Raw genomic sequence first — 13,489 nt, 5'->3', positions numbered from 1 at the left:
TCCAATGTAGTGTCTAGTGAGTATCGCTGCTGAATTGGTTCACCCTTTGTCTCCCTGTTTCTGTGCTTCCCCTTTCCCTCCCCAAATCAGATAAACTTGCATACAAGAAAAAAAGGTACAGAATTCAAAAACAGCGACAAAAAGGGTGGGGGGAACAGAAAAAAAGAACTGCAAAAAGTAAAATAAAAACCTCTCGTTTCCACTTCTTGGTGTGAGACCAGAGGGGGGGTATTCTTAGGAGAGGCTCACAAGGACTCAATAGCTATGTGCATATGATCATATAAAATGATGCTTATGAATTTGGTTTTTACTATCTTGTGCTAAGCCAGTAATCTGATCTGAGATGGTTCTTTGAGACAAAAGACCACTCAGAAATAATTTTACTTTGTCTGTAACAATTCTTTTCCAGACTCTCTATATGAGACTGCGGCTTCTTTTCAGTTAGCTTGTCCACTACATCACTCATGAATAATCTTGTCTCTGAAATAATGAGGCCTAGTGAAAATGGCTTGTTGTCATTCCAAACTCTGCTGAAGAGCATTGATTTTATCCAGATGCATCTAGCTTCCAGTTCATTGAGTTAGCAGTTTTTTGAGCTATACTGATGCTCCAGATTGGCGTTTCTCATTATTGCTGCTACAGTGCCACAAACTAATCATGACTTCGACTTCAACAAAAAAAAATAATCATTTGTCCATTTCTCCTGGGAATATTGGCACTCAGCATCAACTTTTTCTTTTCTTTGAGTGACCATTTTTAGGATGTCACTCAACTTAGGTTTTGATAATTATCCAGTGTGTGTGTGTGGGGGGGGGGGCAGAAATATGACTATCTTGCATTGATCGCTGTTCTGATCCTTTGTCTTAAATTTGGAACATATCCAAAGTTCATATTCTTGACTCTTGAGATCTTTTTCAGTATACTGTCATTTCCTAATCTTATCTGTGATTCAGTTTTTTTGTGAGGATTTTTGATGGTAGATTTGTAGTAAAGGTTGGATTGCAGCCATTGTCTGTGTTAATAAAGAAGTCAACAGCATCATCATCAATCATCGGGGGCAAGGTCACTAATGTCATGAGGAATCATCTCATCACATCACCAGTGTGTTAACACTTTCTCAACCTGCCTGTCACTGTCCTCGGAGTGACCACCATACTGCGGATGGACCATCAGGCAGCTGATGAGAAACATGCATGTCTGTCCCTTCATGCACTCCTATGTGCCCTGTTTATCCTGCAATGGATATGCCCTGGTTATTTCCCCAAATTACATTATTACTATGATTTGCTTAATCGAAATGTACATTGCTATAGAAAAAGCTCCTAAAGTTTTTGAATTTCAAGTCCTGTCTATAGTTGCATTGGCAGAGCCAGACCAAAGGATTTGAAGGCGTCATATGTATTGCAGGCCAGATATCCCCAGCCCTGATCTATTAATTGTCTAGATTTCCTTATGTAGTGAGTTTTTATTTTATTTTTTATTTTATTTTATTTTTTTTGGGTCCGGTCGTGGGGCCTGAACTCTGGGCCTGGGTACTGTCTCTCAGCTCTTCAGCTCAAGGCTAGCACTCTACCACCTGAGCCACAGCGCCACTTCCGGCTTTTTTCTTTTTGCTTATGTGGTGCTGAGGAATCGAACCCAGGGCCTCATGCATGCAAGGCAAGCGCTCTACCACTGAGCCACCTTCCCAGCCCTGTAGTAAGTTTTTAAATAGGAGCTCTTGGGTGTTATATTTTCTGAGGCTATTTGCCTTTAGGTATCATCCCGTCATGTTGTGACAATGAATGATGCTAAGAAGTCTTTTTCTTCTTAAATTTTTTTTTAATTTTTATTTTTGTCAGTTGTGGGGCTTGAACTCTGGGCTTGGGTGCTGTCCCTGAGTTCTTCAGCTAGTTAGTGCTCTACTTGAGCCACAGCACCACTTCCAGTTTTCTAGTGGTTTATTGGAGATGATGGTCTCATGGACTTTTCCTGCCCGGGCTGGCTTTGAACTGTGATCCCAGATCTCAGCCTTCTGAGTAGCTAGGATTACAGGCGTGAGCTACCTATACCTGGCTTTCTTTTTCTTCTTAAGTGCTTGAAATACTTCTTTATAGAAAGATGTATTCTTGAAGCTTGATAACTTAATTGAAGTGTATATAGGTATTGATCTTCTTTTACCAATTTGTCTTGAAATAGGCTATAGTTTTTAATTCTGTGCAATTAGTTCTTTATTTCATGGAATTTCCCTGCTATTTATCTTGGATTAAATATCATTTGTTTATTCAAATAAAATAGAGATCATTGGGATCTTTGTTTCCAGGACATAAAATTGCTTTATGATAAACATTTTTTTCTCATACGTATTATCTTCCTTCAGTTTTGGTATTAAGAAGGACAACTCTGTCTGTCTGTCTCTCTCTCATTCTCTCTCTCTCTTTCTCTCTTCTAGAAATCATCAATAAATTAATCCAAGAAACTTATTTCTTAAATGAACAGAATTAAAGCCAATCAATCAACATCCACTGACAACCTAGTATCTACCATGCCATTTATTCATTCACAAGCTTTAGGCCTTGGTTAGGTATACTAGTGCATACCTGAACTCTTAACTGAGACAGGAAGATTGTGAGTTTTGAGTCCAGTCTGGGCTATATATCTATAAAAGGAGTTCCAAGGATTGAGATGCCTCATATTTGGTCTCCATCACCAAGCCTTGCAACAGGACACAGCCCTGTGCAATCAGAGAAGGAAGCAGAATTGAGAGAAACCAGTAGTCTACTAGGAAAATTGGCCAGGATCAAATATAGAAGTTGTGAAGATATGTAGTATCAGGTTTATAGGGAAATATAAGGGCATCCATGGGAAATGAGATATTAGCATCTTTAGAATAGTAGGATCAGGCTGGGATTGTGTAAGATAGAAGAAGGGATTGAGATGATGGCTGTGCATAAATCAATGGTGCTGTGTGGCAGAACCAGCCAGGGCAGACAGGCCACTTTTCATTATTTAGACTAAACTGAAAGTCTGGGTCTCCCGAATCCCTTCCCTGGTCCTCTCTCCATGTCCCTCTTAGGCTACATTTTCTATTCCAAAATTTTCTTTGCTCCACCAGCTGCTTATTCTGGCAGACTTGCTTGCATCTGGCCTTGATTTTGTCCCATGTCCATCACTTAGTACAATCCCAGAGGAGCCTATCTCATACTTGGGTGAATGTCTGTAGTGTTAGTGAGTGAGAAAAGGAAGAAACAAACTCACTTTCTTTGTATCCCACCTTCTAAAGAGGGTATGAAAGGGAAAGTCTTGGGTGAAGAATTGGCTGGAGCCAGGAGGGGAAAGACAAAGACAATGAAGCACTTGAATGTGTGCTAACCTTCCAGTGTCTTCTCTACCCTGCTCCCACTGATCCTGCCCTAGACGGGACTCAGTCCAACCAGCATGTCTTTAAAGATCCGAGCTATTGGGACTATCTTTGTCTATTGATTGGCTCTGCACACATTTGGTTGCAAGTGACAGAAGCTTAGCTTCAGCCAGCTGCACCTGTCAGAGACTTACTTGCAAATAGCAGAAAACAACTCTAGCTGATTTAATCAGCAAAGAATGTACCAGAGGAAATCAGAAGCTCACAACATCTCTGTAGGACCTGAGAATCTAGGTCAAATACTTGGAATCTTTTTGCAAGGGAAACTACTAGCAAAGAGGTGAAGGCTTTAAGGGAAGGACAAGGTGGGGAACACCTCCAATGCAGGAAGGTTCTGGGCAGCCAACATAGCAATATCCAATGTACCATCCAGGTGTTCACAGAACTGGGAAGTCCAAGCTGATGGTTTCGCTTCTGAAATCGTTGATTGAGGGATTCCTGTGGTCACTCTTTGCTCCTTGCTTTGTCTTTTGAAGGTATTACCTCTGTACTGTTTTCTTCCTGACACAACCTAGACTATGCATCTGCCACACCCCAGCCCATCTCCTTGGGGCTGTTTCCCCTCTTCTAGGGGCTAGGCTACCCAAGCCTTTTCTGGTGATGAAAACTGGGCAGATGAAGCAGTGAAAAAGATCAATGGTCCCTTTCTGGACCTTTTACAGCCACTTCTGAGCCTTTTGCATATAACAGATCCTTCTTTTACTACTCGCTCAATGGCACTAAAATGGAGGGCGTCCAAGCTGTCTCCAGTACAACAGAGAAATAAAAGCAACTGCTGGCTTGGCTAGACTCTGATATTCAGCACTACCCTAACATCTTCTTCATGTTACTCAGATCTGATAGCCACCTTGCCACAGTGAGCATCGATTAAGCAATTCAGAAATAGAACAACTTCCCTACACTAGAGCTTATCCAAGACAATTTGCTGAAAATATTACCTCGTTCTTAAGTTTTTCTGGTAATCATTATTTTGTTTAGGCAGGTGTCTTCGTAACTATGTCTATGCATTTATATATAATACGTATATGTTTATTTATATTCCACATACAAGAAGGAGTTGAGACAGCTTTAGAAACTGAAGACAATGTGACATAGAGCAAAACATAACAAAAATAATTTAGAGGGTGGGAGAAGAGCAATAGGTATTTTTAGGCACTCAAAAGAGAGGTGTAAGAGATGAGAAGCAGGCTCTGAGTTCCTGTCAGCCAAGGCAAAAAAGACTGGCTGTTACAAAGAATGTCTTTACCTAGCAAAAGAAAAGACAACAGTTTGCTTCTGGATAAAACTCTTTTCTTCCTCTGAATTTGAGGAGAAAGTTATAGGGTGATGTTGAGGAATAGACACTGTATTGAACTTGTGGTTCTGTGCAACATTATTTGAAATACTGCTGTAGAGGCAATTCAGGGACAAGTTCCTACAAGCTTAGAGTTAACATTTTTTTTTGTCAGCCAAAAAGTATATAACTTTGTTTTACATGAGTTTCTGCTTATTTAGCATGCATTATTGATTCCTCGATATTAAAATCATCACCAACAATACTATAACTCATGTCTGTACAACACTTACCAAGTTCCTTTTTTCACTGCTGTGACCAAGATACCTGACAGAAATGATGTAAAGGCGAAGACAAAAAAAATTTTTTTTTTTGGTCAGTCATGGGGCTTGAACTCTGGGCCTGGGCACTGTCCCTGAGTGCTCTACCACTTGAGCCACAACAGCACTTCTGGTTTTCTGGTGATTGATTGGAGATAAGAGTCTCATGGACTTTCCTGCCAAGGCTGGCTTCAAACCACAATCCTCAGATCTCCACCTCTTGAATAACTAAGATTACAGGCATGAGCCACTGGTGCCCAGCTAAGAGAGAGAGGAGAGATTTATTTTGACTCCTAGGTGCAGAGAATTCAGGCCATGGTTGCTTGACTTCATGTACTTGGGTACAACATCATTAGGACAGGAGCTTTTGACTGAGGAGAGCTGTTCGCAGCATGGTGGACAGGAAGCAGAATGAAAAGGCACCGAGAGACCTGGTGTACCCTTCAAAACATCTCCTCCAGTGACCTACTTCCTTCAGCAAAGCTCCACCTCCCAAGGTTTCTACCACCTCCCAAAATAGCTCCTTCAACCAGAGACCAGGTACACATGAGCCTGTGGGAGACATTTTAGATCCAAGCCACAACACTTACCTAACTCACATATTTTCCCTGTGAGGCACATCACAGTTCTTGCACTTAGAAACACTAGACATCACTTCAGTATTGTGTTTAGGGGACAGTTAAAACAGTGAAATCACCAGAAAGTAGCAAAACAGAAAAAGAGAGAGTGAGCAAAAAGTGTGGGTGTAAATAGACTACTGAAAGGACACTTATTTACAGCATGCGAGTTGAACATGAAGGCACAGTGTTAACTTCTTTGGCCTCATCTGGGAACCTGCTCCACAGGAGATGAGTCTAGGGTTTGACTGCCCAGGCTGACTTTGACCTAGAGTATTACTAAGTCCTGATGTTTCCTTGACCTACCTATCTTTAGATAAGAATTGGTATTTAAGTCATCCATTATTATTGTGTTAGGGTCTACATAGGTTTTTATGTCCATTAGTGTTTGTTATATGAAACAGATACACTGTCATTTGGTGAGCACATGTCTAGAATTGATGGATTCTCCCATTTGTCCATAAAAAGTGAACTTTGTCTCTTTTAGCTAATTTTGGTTAGAAGTCTGCTTTGTCGGATGTGAGTATAGCTACTATTGCTTACTTCCAAGCTCTGTTTGCTTAGAATATATTTACTATCCTTTCTCTGTATGTCTATATTTGTTTTTTGCCAATGAGGTGTGTTTCTTGCAGGTAACAAATGGTCAGGTCTTGTTTTTAATCCAGTCTGATAGTATATGTCTTTTTTTGGGTGAATACTGGTCCTGGAGCTTGAACTCAGGGCCTGGGTGTTCAAGGCTAGAGCTCTACCACTTAAGCCACACTTCCACTTGGGTTTTATTGGTGATTAATTGGAGAGAAGTGTCTCACAGAGGTTCCTGCCTAGAATGGCTTCAAACTGCAATCTTCAAACCTCGATTTCAACCTCTTAAGTAGCTTGGATTATAGACATGAGCCACCATCTCCTGGTTTAGCTTATGTCTTTTGATTGAGTAATTGAGACCATTAACATTCAGTTACTATTGAAAGAAATGTAGTAATTCTAGATGTTTTGTTGTGTTTGATTCTTCCCTCATTCTCATTTTCTTCTCTATGTGTGTCACAGGCTTTATTCTTTCCCATATTTTCATGATTGTATTTATCTTCCTCTTCTGTGTATAGGACTCCTTAAATGTCTTCTTCAAGTCTGCCATGATGATCATGGATTCCTTTAGATTTTGTTTATTGTGGAAAATTTTAAATTTATCTTTCAGTTATGAAGGAGAAATTTGCTGGGTACAAATAATTCATCTGCATGTACAATGTTGCCTTGGTGAAGTTCTTTTGTGATACTGCCTGTTTGATGTCCTAAAAGCCTCCTGTACCTGGGAGACTACTGATTCTCAAGATTTGGAAACTTTTCCTCTATTCTTTATTTAATGTTCTCTCTGATTTTAGCTTGCACTTCCTTTTCTTCTCTTAATTTATGATTCATGTTTGTGTTTTTAAATGTCCCAGATTTTTTTAAATGTTCTATTTTTCCTCCATTATTTTTCTTTATCCAGATGTTCTAATACATCATTTACCTTGTCCTCAAACCCTAATATTCTGTCTTCAACTTGATCCAGTCTACTGGAAGGCTTTTTATTACATTTAAAAATTTTACTTATTAAAAATTTCAGTTTCAGAAATTCAATTGATTTTTTTCTTTAAGTTCTCTTCTTCCTCCTCCTCCTCTTCCTCCTTCTCCTCCTTCTCCTCTTCTTCCTCCTCTTCCTTTTCCTTCTCCTCCTCCTTTTCTTCTTCCTGTTTATTGTGCCAGTCCTTTAGCTTGAACTGGGGCCTGAGTGCTATCCCTGAGCTTTTTTGGTTAAGGCTGGTATGCTACCGCTTGAGCCATAGCTCCACTTCTGGCTTTTTTGGTGGTTAATTGGAAATAAGAGTCTTAGTAACTTTCTTGCCTGGGCTGGCTTTGAACCATCATCCTGATCTCAGCCTCTTGAGTAGCTAGGATTACTGGTGTGAGTCACTGGCGTCTGGATAAATTCTTTTTTTAAATCATACTTTAATTTATTTATTTTAATTTGTATTTTCTTTTAATTCACTTGGCTATTTCTACATATTCTCTTTACTTTTGTTGTCCATTCTTAGGAGCAATGTTTTGAGTTCTTTTTTGAGATTTTTATCTACTTCACTTTCCTTAGTGTCCATTACTGTGGCATTACTGACTTTTTGGAGGAGTCCTGTCTCCTTGTTTTTTTGTATTTCTTGTGTTTCTTTATTGGAATTTGTGCATCTGAGTTAAAGTCTTAACTTGGAAGTTTTAATCACCTGCCATCTCTCAGTTGACATAGTCTCAGTGTTCAGGAAGAACAATGTACTGAAGGGTTGAGGTACCATTTCTCATCATTGGACTGGAAAGTATTGCTCAGTAGCCAAATATTCACCCAGATGGTCAGGACACTAAGCCTGATTGCCAGCGCTACTCAGATGAAGAAAAACTAACTGAAGTTCTTGTAGCTCTTAGGGTACTGGTTATTGCTAAAAGTAGACCATAATGGGGCCAACCAAGTGTTGATTGTTCACTTCTGGGCTATCACTATGCTTCTTCTTTATGTACTAGGAGTTGCTGCTGTCCACAGGAAACTTTGCAAGCTCTTCAATTTGTGCTTCAAGGGTCAGCAAGTGTCCAAACCCAGGAGTATTCCTCAAATGCTTCAGAGTATTAGGGTAGAGGGGAGCAAACAAAGCGCTGAGCTCTGCTCTGGCAAGGGGAGAAACTGAGGGACTAAGTCTCTCTGCCTTCTGATCTCAGTGCTTTCAGATTCCACCCAGCAGTCTTCTTTACTGTGTGGCAGGGGAGAAGGCTGTGGAAATTGTGTGATTCTGAGGTCTTAGGCTTGGAGGTCTCAATCTTGCCCATCACAAACACTGTAGCCCAGCCACAATGCATTTCCTAGTTGTTGATCTCAGTGCTTTCAGGGTATCTGGGCTACAAGCTCTCTGTCTTGATGGGCAACAGACATATCTAACCTCAAGGCAGCTCCTGTAGACTCATCACTCTGTCAGCTATGGACTCAGTAATCTGTGTTGCTTGAGACTGTCAGATGATGAGACTCGCTCCTCATCAGGGAGGGTAGGATCTGACAATGACACTGTCTGGCCAATCTGTTTAAACTTCTCAGCAGTTCTCTATTAGATCCTCTCCACAACCATCTCTCATGGCCACTTTTTACTCAGACACTGTTGACAGGGTGTTCCAAGAGTCCCTAAATTATGATTATTTCCTCTTTTCATCTCTTCAGTGTATTTAATTAATAGACACTGCAAGATGACACCTTGCTATAGCTCTCCAAGATAAAAAAAAAAAAGAGAGAGAGAAATAAAATGTCTCTCTTCATTGAAGCTAGCCTTCCACAACATCAGTCACATGTCTTACCAAATCCTCCCACTGGATTTAAGGATTGTGGGAGGTGTGAACTTACCTTGAAGCAAGAATTTCCAGTCTGTTGCCAGGGATGTCTGGCTTACCTTGTACATTTATCTTGTGTTACAACACCCTACCCACAAGGAGACAAGAATGGAGCCTAGGACTTGCTTCTGCTTTTCTATGACACCTTTCAGTTTCTCTATGATTTTCAGCCAAATGGCCACTCCCCCACCCACCCCTTGTGATTCCTGACACTTTTCCTCTCTTTGTCTTCAGAATAGTCTGTCCTTCTCATTCATAGACTCAAATTGAGGATGCTTCAAATCTACCATTTTGCCCTCTCCTCTCTAAATATTCTTGATACTAAGTCCTTAATCAGATAGATGGCAAATATTTTCTTCCCATTCTGTGGTTGTCATTTCACCCTTTTGAGGCAGTACTGAGATTTGAACTCAGGACTTTGGATGTCAGGCAGATGATCCACAACTACAGCCATGCATTCACACTTTTTGGCTACAGATTGTCTTTTTTGAGATGGGGTTTTGCTTTTTATTTTTTGGTAGGTCGTGGGGCCTGAATTCTGGGCCTGGGCTTTGTCCCTGAGCTCTTCAGCTCAAGGCTAACACTCTACCACTAGAGCCACATTGCCACTTCTGGCTTTTCTGCTTATGTGGTGCTGAGGAATCAACCCAGGGCCTCATGCATGTAAAGCAAGCACTCTACCACTGAGCCACCTTCCCAGCCCCAGGTTTTGCTTTTTGAGTAGGTTGACATGGATTATGATCCTCTTATTTAATGTTTCCCTCTGTAACTGGGGTGACAGGCACATGCTACCATGCCTAGCTTTTTCTGTAGAGATAGAGTCTCATAAACATTTTTTTTGCCCTGGGATGGTCTAGATTCATAATCCTCTTGATCTCAGTTGCTTGTGTAGCTGGGATGCCAGGAATGTACCATTCTTCCCAGCTGTTGGTGAAGGTGATGTCTTATAAACATTTTGCCTATGCAGTTCTGAAACCTTAGTCCTCCTGATTTCAGCCTTCCTGAGTAGCTAGGATTACAGTCGTGGACTACTTACTCCTGGTTCACCTTCTCAATAGCATTCTTTAATATACAAGGTTAAAACTATATTTAGGTAGAAAATATAGAGAAATTGTACAAATTAGGAGACACTGCTACAGTTGTGGTTATTTTGTGTCTTCTCATGATACATTTTTGGGATGAATCATAAGAAAATAGTAATTTGAGGGACAAACAGAGATTGGAAGGAGCTTGGATATGAATAATCTTTTTTGTGGGCAGGGGCAGTCCTAGGGCTTGAACTCAGGGCCTGGATGCTGTCCTTGAGCTTTTGTGCTTAAGGCTAGCACTCTACCACTTGAACTACAGCTCCACTTTTGGCTTTTTTAGTGCTTAATTGGGGATAAGCATCTCAGCTGGGCACTAGTGGCTCATGTTTGTAATCTTAGCTACTCAGGAGACTTAGATCTGAGGATTATGGTTTAAAGCAAGCCTGGGCAAGAAAATCCACATGACTCATCTCAAATTAACCATCAGAAAACTAAAAGTGGAGCTGTGGCTTAAAATGGTAGAGTGCTAGCTTTGAGTAGAATAGCTCAGGGATAGCACCAAGGCCCTAAGTTCAAGTCCCATGACAGACCCAAAATTAAGAGTCTCACAGACATTCCTGCCTGGGCTGGCTTTGAACCATGATCTTCAGATCTCAGCTCCCTGAGTAGCTAGGATTACAGGTATGGACCACTGGTGCCCGGCATGTGAATAATCTTTTGCTCCATGTAAAAGGAGGCTTGTATTGTCATGACCCAGGATCCCAGCAAACCCAAAGCTTTGGGTAGTTAAAATCCCAGAAGAGAAGGTCTGCACACAGACTCTCCAAACAAAACTTGAGTAGTAGCATGGAGGCTATTTAGGAGTTGTTTATTGATTGGTAGTAGAATTATGAGAAATAAAATATTCCTTTCCAGGCCTTGGGTTAAATCTAATAGCTCCTGAAACCCAAGGCTGGACAGTTTACCAATCTGTCTCTTTTTGAATTTGAGGATTGTGGTCCCGCTGAAGTGTAGACATCCCTTTAAAGCAGTGAAGAACAGGATGCTAGAATATGCATAAGAATCAGATAAAAGACCATGAGCTCACACTCCAGTCTTCCAGTGTCAGAAACAAGAACACTCAAAAGATTTTTTCCCACTTAGTTTCTAGAAGCTCTTTCTGACTGTTGGGGGATAAGACTACTGAAAGTGGAATCCAGGAATAACGCAATACTTTACTAAACTGCATAATTCAGTTTTTGTTTGCTTCCTTTACTTTTTTTCTTTTGGTAAAACTGAGAAGTTACTTCTGGCTGAGCACTGATGGTTGGTGCCTGTTAGCCTAGCTACTCAGAAGGCTAAGATCTGAGTATTGAGGTTCAAAGCAAGCCCTGGCAGATTGATCTACAAGTCTTTTATCTCCAGTTAACTAGCAAAATGCCAGAAGTGAAAGTTTGGCTCAAGTGGTAAAGCTCCAGCCTTGGGCAAAGAAAGCTACAAGAAAGCATGAGAACCTGAGTTCAAGTCCCATGACCAGCAAAAAAAAAAAAAAGAAAGAAAGAAAAAGAGAGGAAAACAAGAAAGGAAGGAAGGAAGGAAGGGAAGAAAAACAAAGAAAGCAGTACATATAGGGAAAGAATGAATCATATCTATGCACTTAAAATTATAGAGATTTTCAGAAACTTTGGAAAAAGATATTCAAGTTCATAAACTGAATTTCTTACCAAATACTGAGAGTTGCTGATAATTAATATTGCTGGAATAAATAGTAATGTGATTGCCATTGTATTTATAGTCTTGTTAAATTTGAGATTCACAGCATTAAAATGTAATAGAAAGGTCCTATCCATATTTTCTCTAGGAATTCAGAAAATACTTTTATTTGATGATCATGGAGAAACACTTAGGACCATATTTTGAGAATTACTGTCCTTGTAACTTGGGTGGCTGAATTTTCCACTTTGCCTCTACCATTTTTGATGTGTACAAGAAAAGATCAAGTTATCCCTTTGAATCAGGGCTTCCCAGCATTCTTTGGCTCCTGGGGACATGCCATTTTTGTGATGGCTGCCTTGACATCCTTGTTCCTCAGTGTGTAGATGAGAGGGTTGAGAACAGGTGTGAGAATAGCATATACCACATTGCCCATGATGTGGAAGTCGAGAGGCAGGTCAGCCCTGTAGGAGACATAGGCAATGGCAATGGATGAGTAGTAAGTGCCCACCACCAGGAGGTGGGAGCTACAGGTGGAGAAGGCTTTTGAACGTCCTTCTTGGGAGCTGATGCGAAGCACAGATGCCAGGATGCGGGCATACGAGAGCAAAACCAGGAGAAGGGGAAGGAAGGACACCACCATAGCGATACAGAAGCCCATGAGGGTCTGTGGGGTGGTGTCAGAGCAGGAGGCCTGAACCACAGCCAGGTGGTCACAGAAGCAGTGGTAGATGTAAGCAATGTTGTTGTAGGCCATCTGGGAGGTCTGTACCACTGCTGGGATGGGCAGGAGAAGGGCAGTGAGCCAGGCACTGGCTGCCAGTGCAGCATTGGTCTGTGGGGTCATATGGACCGGGTAGTGCAGTGGGCGGCAGATAGCCACATAGCGGTCATAGGACATGACCACCAGGATGAAGGCTTCTGAGCAGGAGAAGCTATGGAAGAGGTACATCTGCAAGAAGCAGGCAGGGAAACTGAGGAATCGATCTCCAAGCAGGAACAGGGACAGCATCTTGGGGACTGTAGTTGTGGTGAAAAGAATGTCCAAAGCTGAGAGGTTAATGAGGAAGAAGTACATGGGTTTGTGGAGACTGGGCTCTGCCACCACTGCCACCAGGATCAGGGCATTGCCCACCAAGATGAGCAGGTAGAGAAAGAGAAAGATGAAGAAGACAGGAAGGAAAAAGGATTTTGGCAGAGAGGGGATGCCGGTGAGGTAGAAGATGGTCCAGGAGTCGCCTGATCCATTACAGGTTGTGGTCTCCATGGTGAGTTAATGCTGGATGCTCATGAGTTGTGCAGGGAAAGAGGCCTGCCTGGAAACAGAATACCCACTGGTTCTGGAATGAGAATTGTAGAATGACCACTTTAATTAACTAATCCTTCATCCTATTCCGTTTGCCCTTTAAATCAAGTATAGAAAAAGGTATGTACAATATACAAACCATGTGTCATTGATTGGATATGTAGTAGATAAGATGAGCAAGACAGAGAAGTGGTCAAGGAAGACACTAATCAATGAATCATGTAATTACTTAATTGTAATTACATTCAGTGCTATGGAAAAACTTCTTGGGGTTTCATTTCCATGTCCCAAATAGTCCTTTTGGGGATATCAGATCTCTTATGCAAAGATTGTAATTTCCTTTTGCTTTTAGCATTGCTTTATGTTTTTAAGTATATTATTATTATGTTTATGTTTATGTTTATGTGGTAATGAGGAATTGAACCCAGGCCTCATGCATGCTAGGCAAGCAATCTTCCACTAA

The 13,489-nt window shown here is 41.1% G+C and overlaps 1 protein-coding gene across 1 annotated transcript; it reads right to left on the bottom strand.

The window, feature by feature from the left end:
• Nucleotides 1–12,021: 12,021 nt before the first annotated feature.
• On the bottom strand, nt 12,022–12,987 carry LOC122116478 (olfactory receptor 2AT4-like). Its single transcript, XM_042690125.1, has one exon. It carries the CDS (start codon nt 12,985–12,987, stop codon nt 12,022–12,024), a length of 966 nt encoding a protein of 321 aa, XP_042546059.1.
• Nucleotides 12,988–13,489: the final 502 nt, after the last annotated feature.

This window comes from Dipodomys spectabilis, unplaced genomic scaffold, assembly GCF_019054845.1.
Source record: "Dipodomys spectabilis isolate Male_0828 unplaced genomic scaffold, ASM1905484v1 ptg000003l, whole genome shotgun sequence".
Lineage (NCBI taxonomy): Eukaryota > Metazoa > Chordata > Mammalia > Rodentia > Heteromyidae > Dipodomys > Dipodomys spectabilis.
The sequence above is the reverse complement of the archived record's forward strand: the minus strand, read 5'-3'. Positions and strand labels throughout refer to the sequence as shown.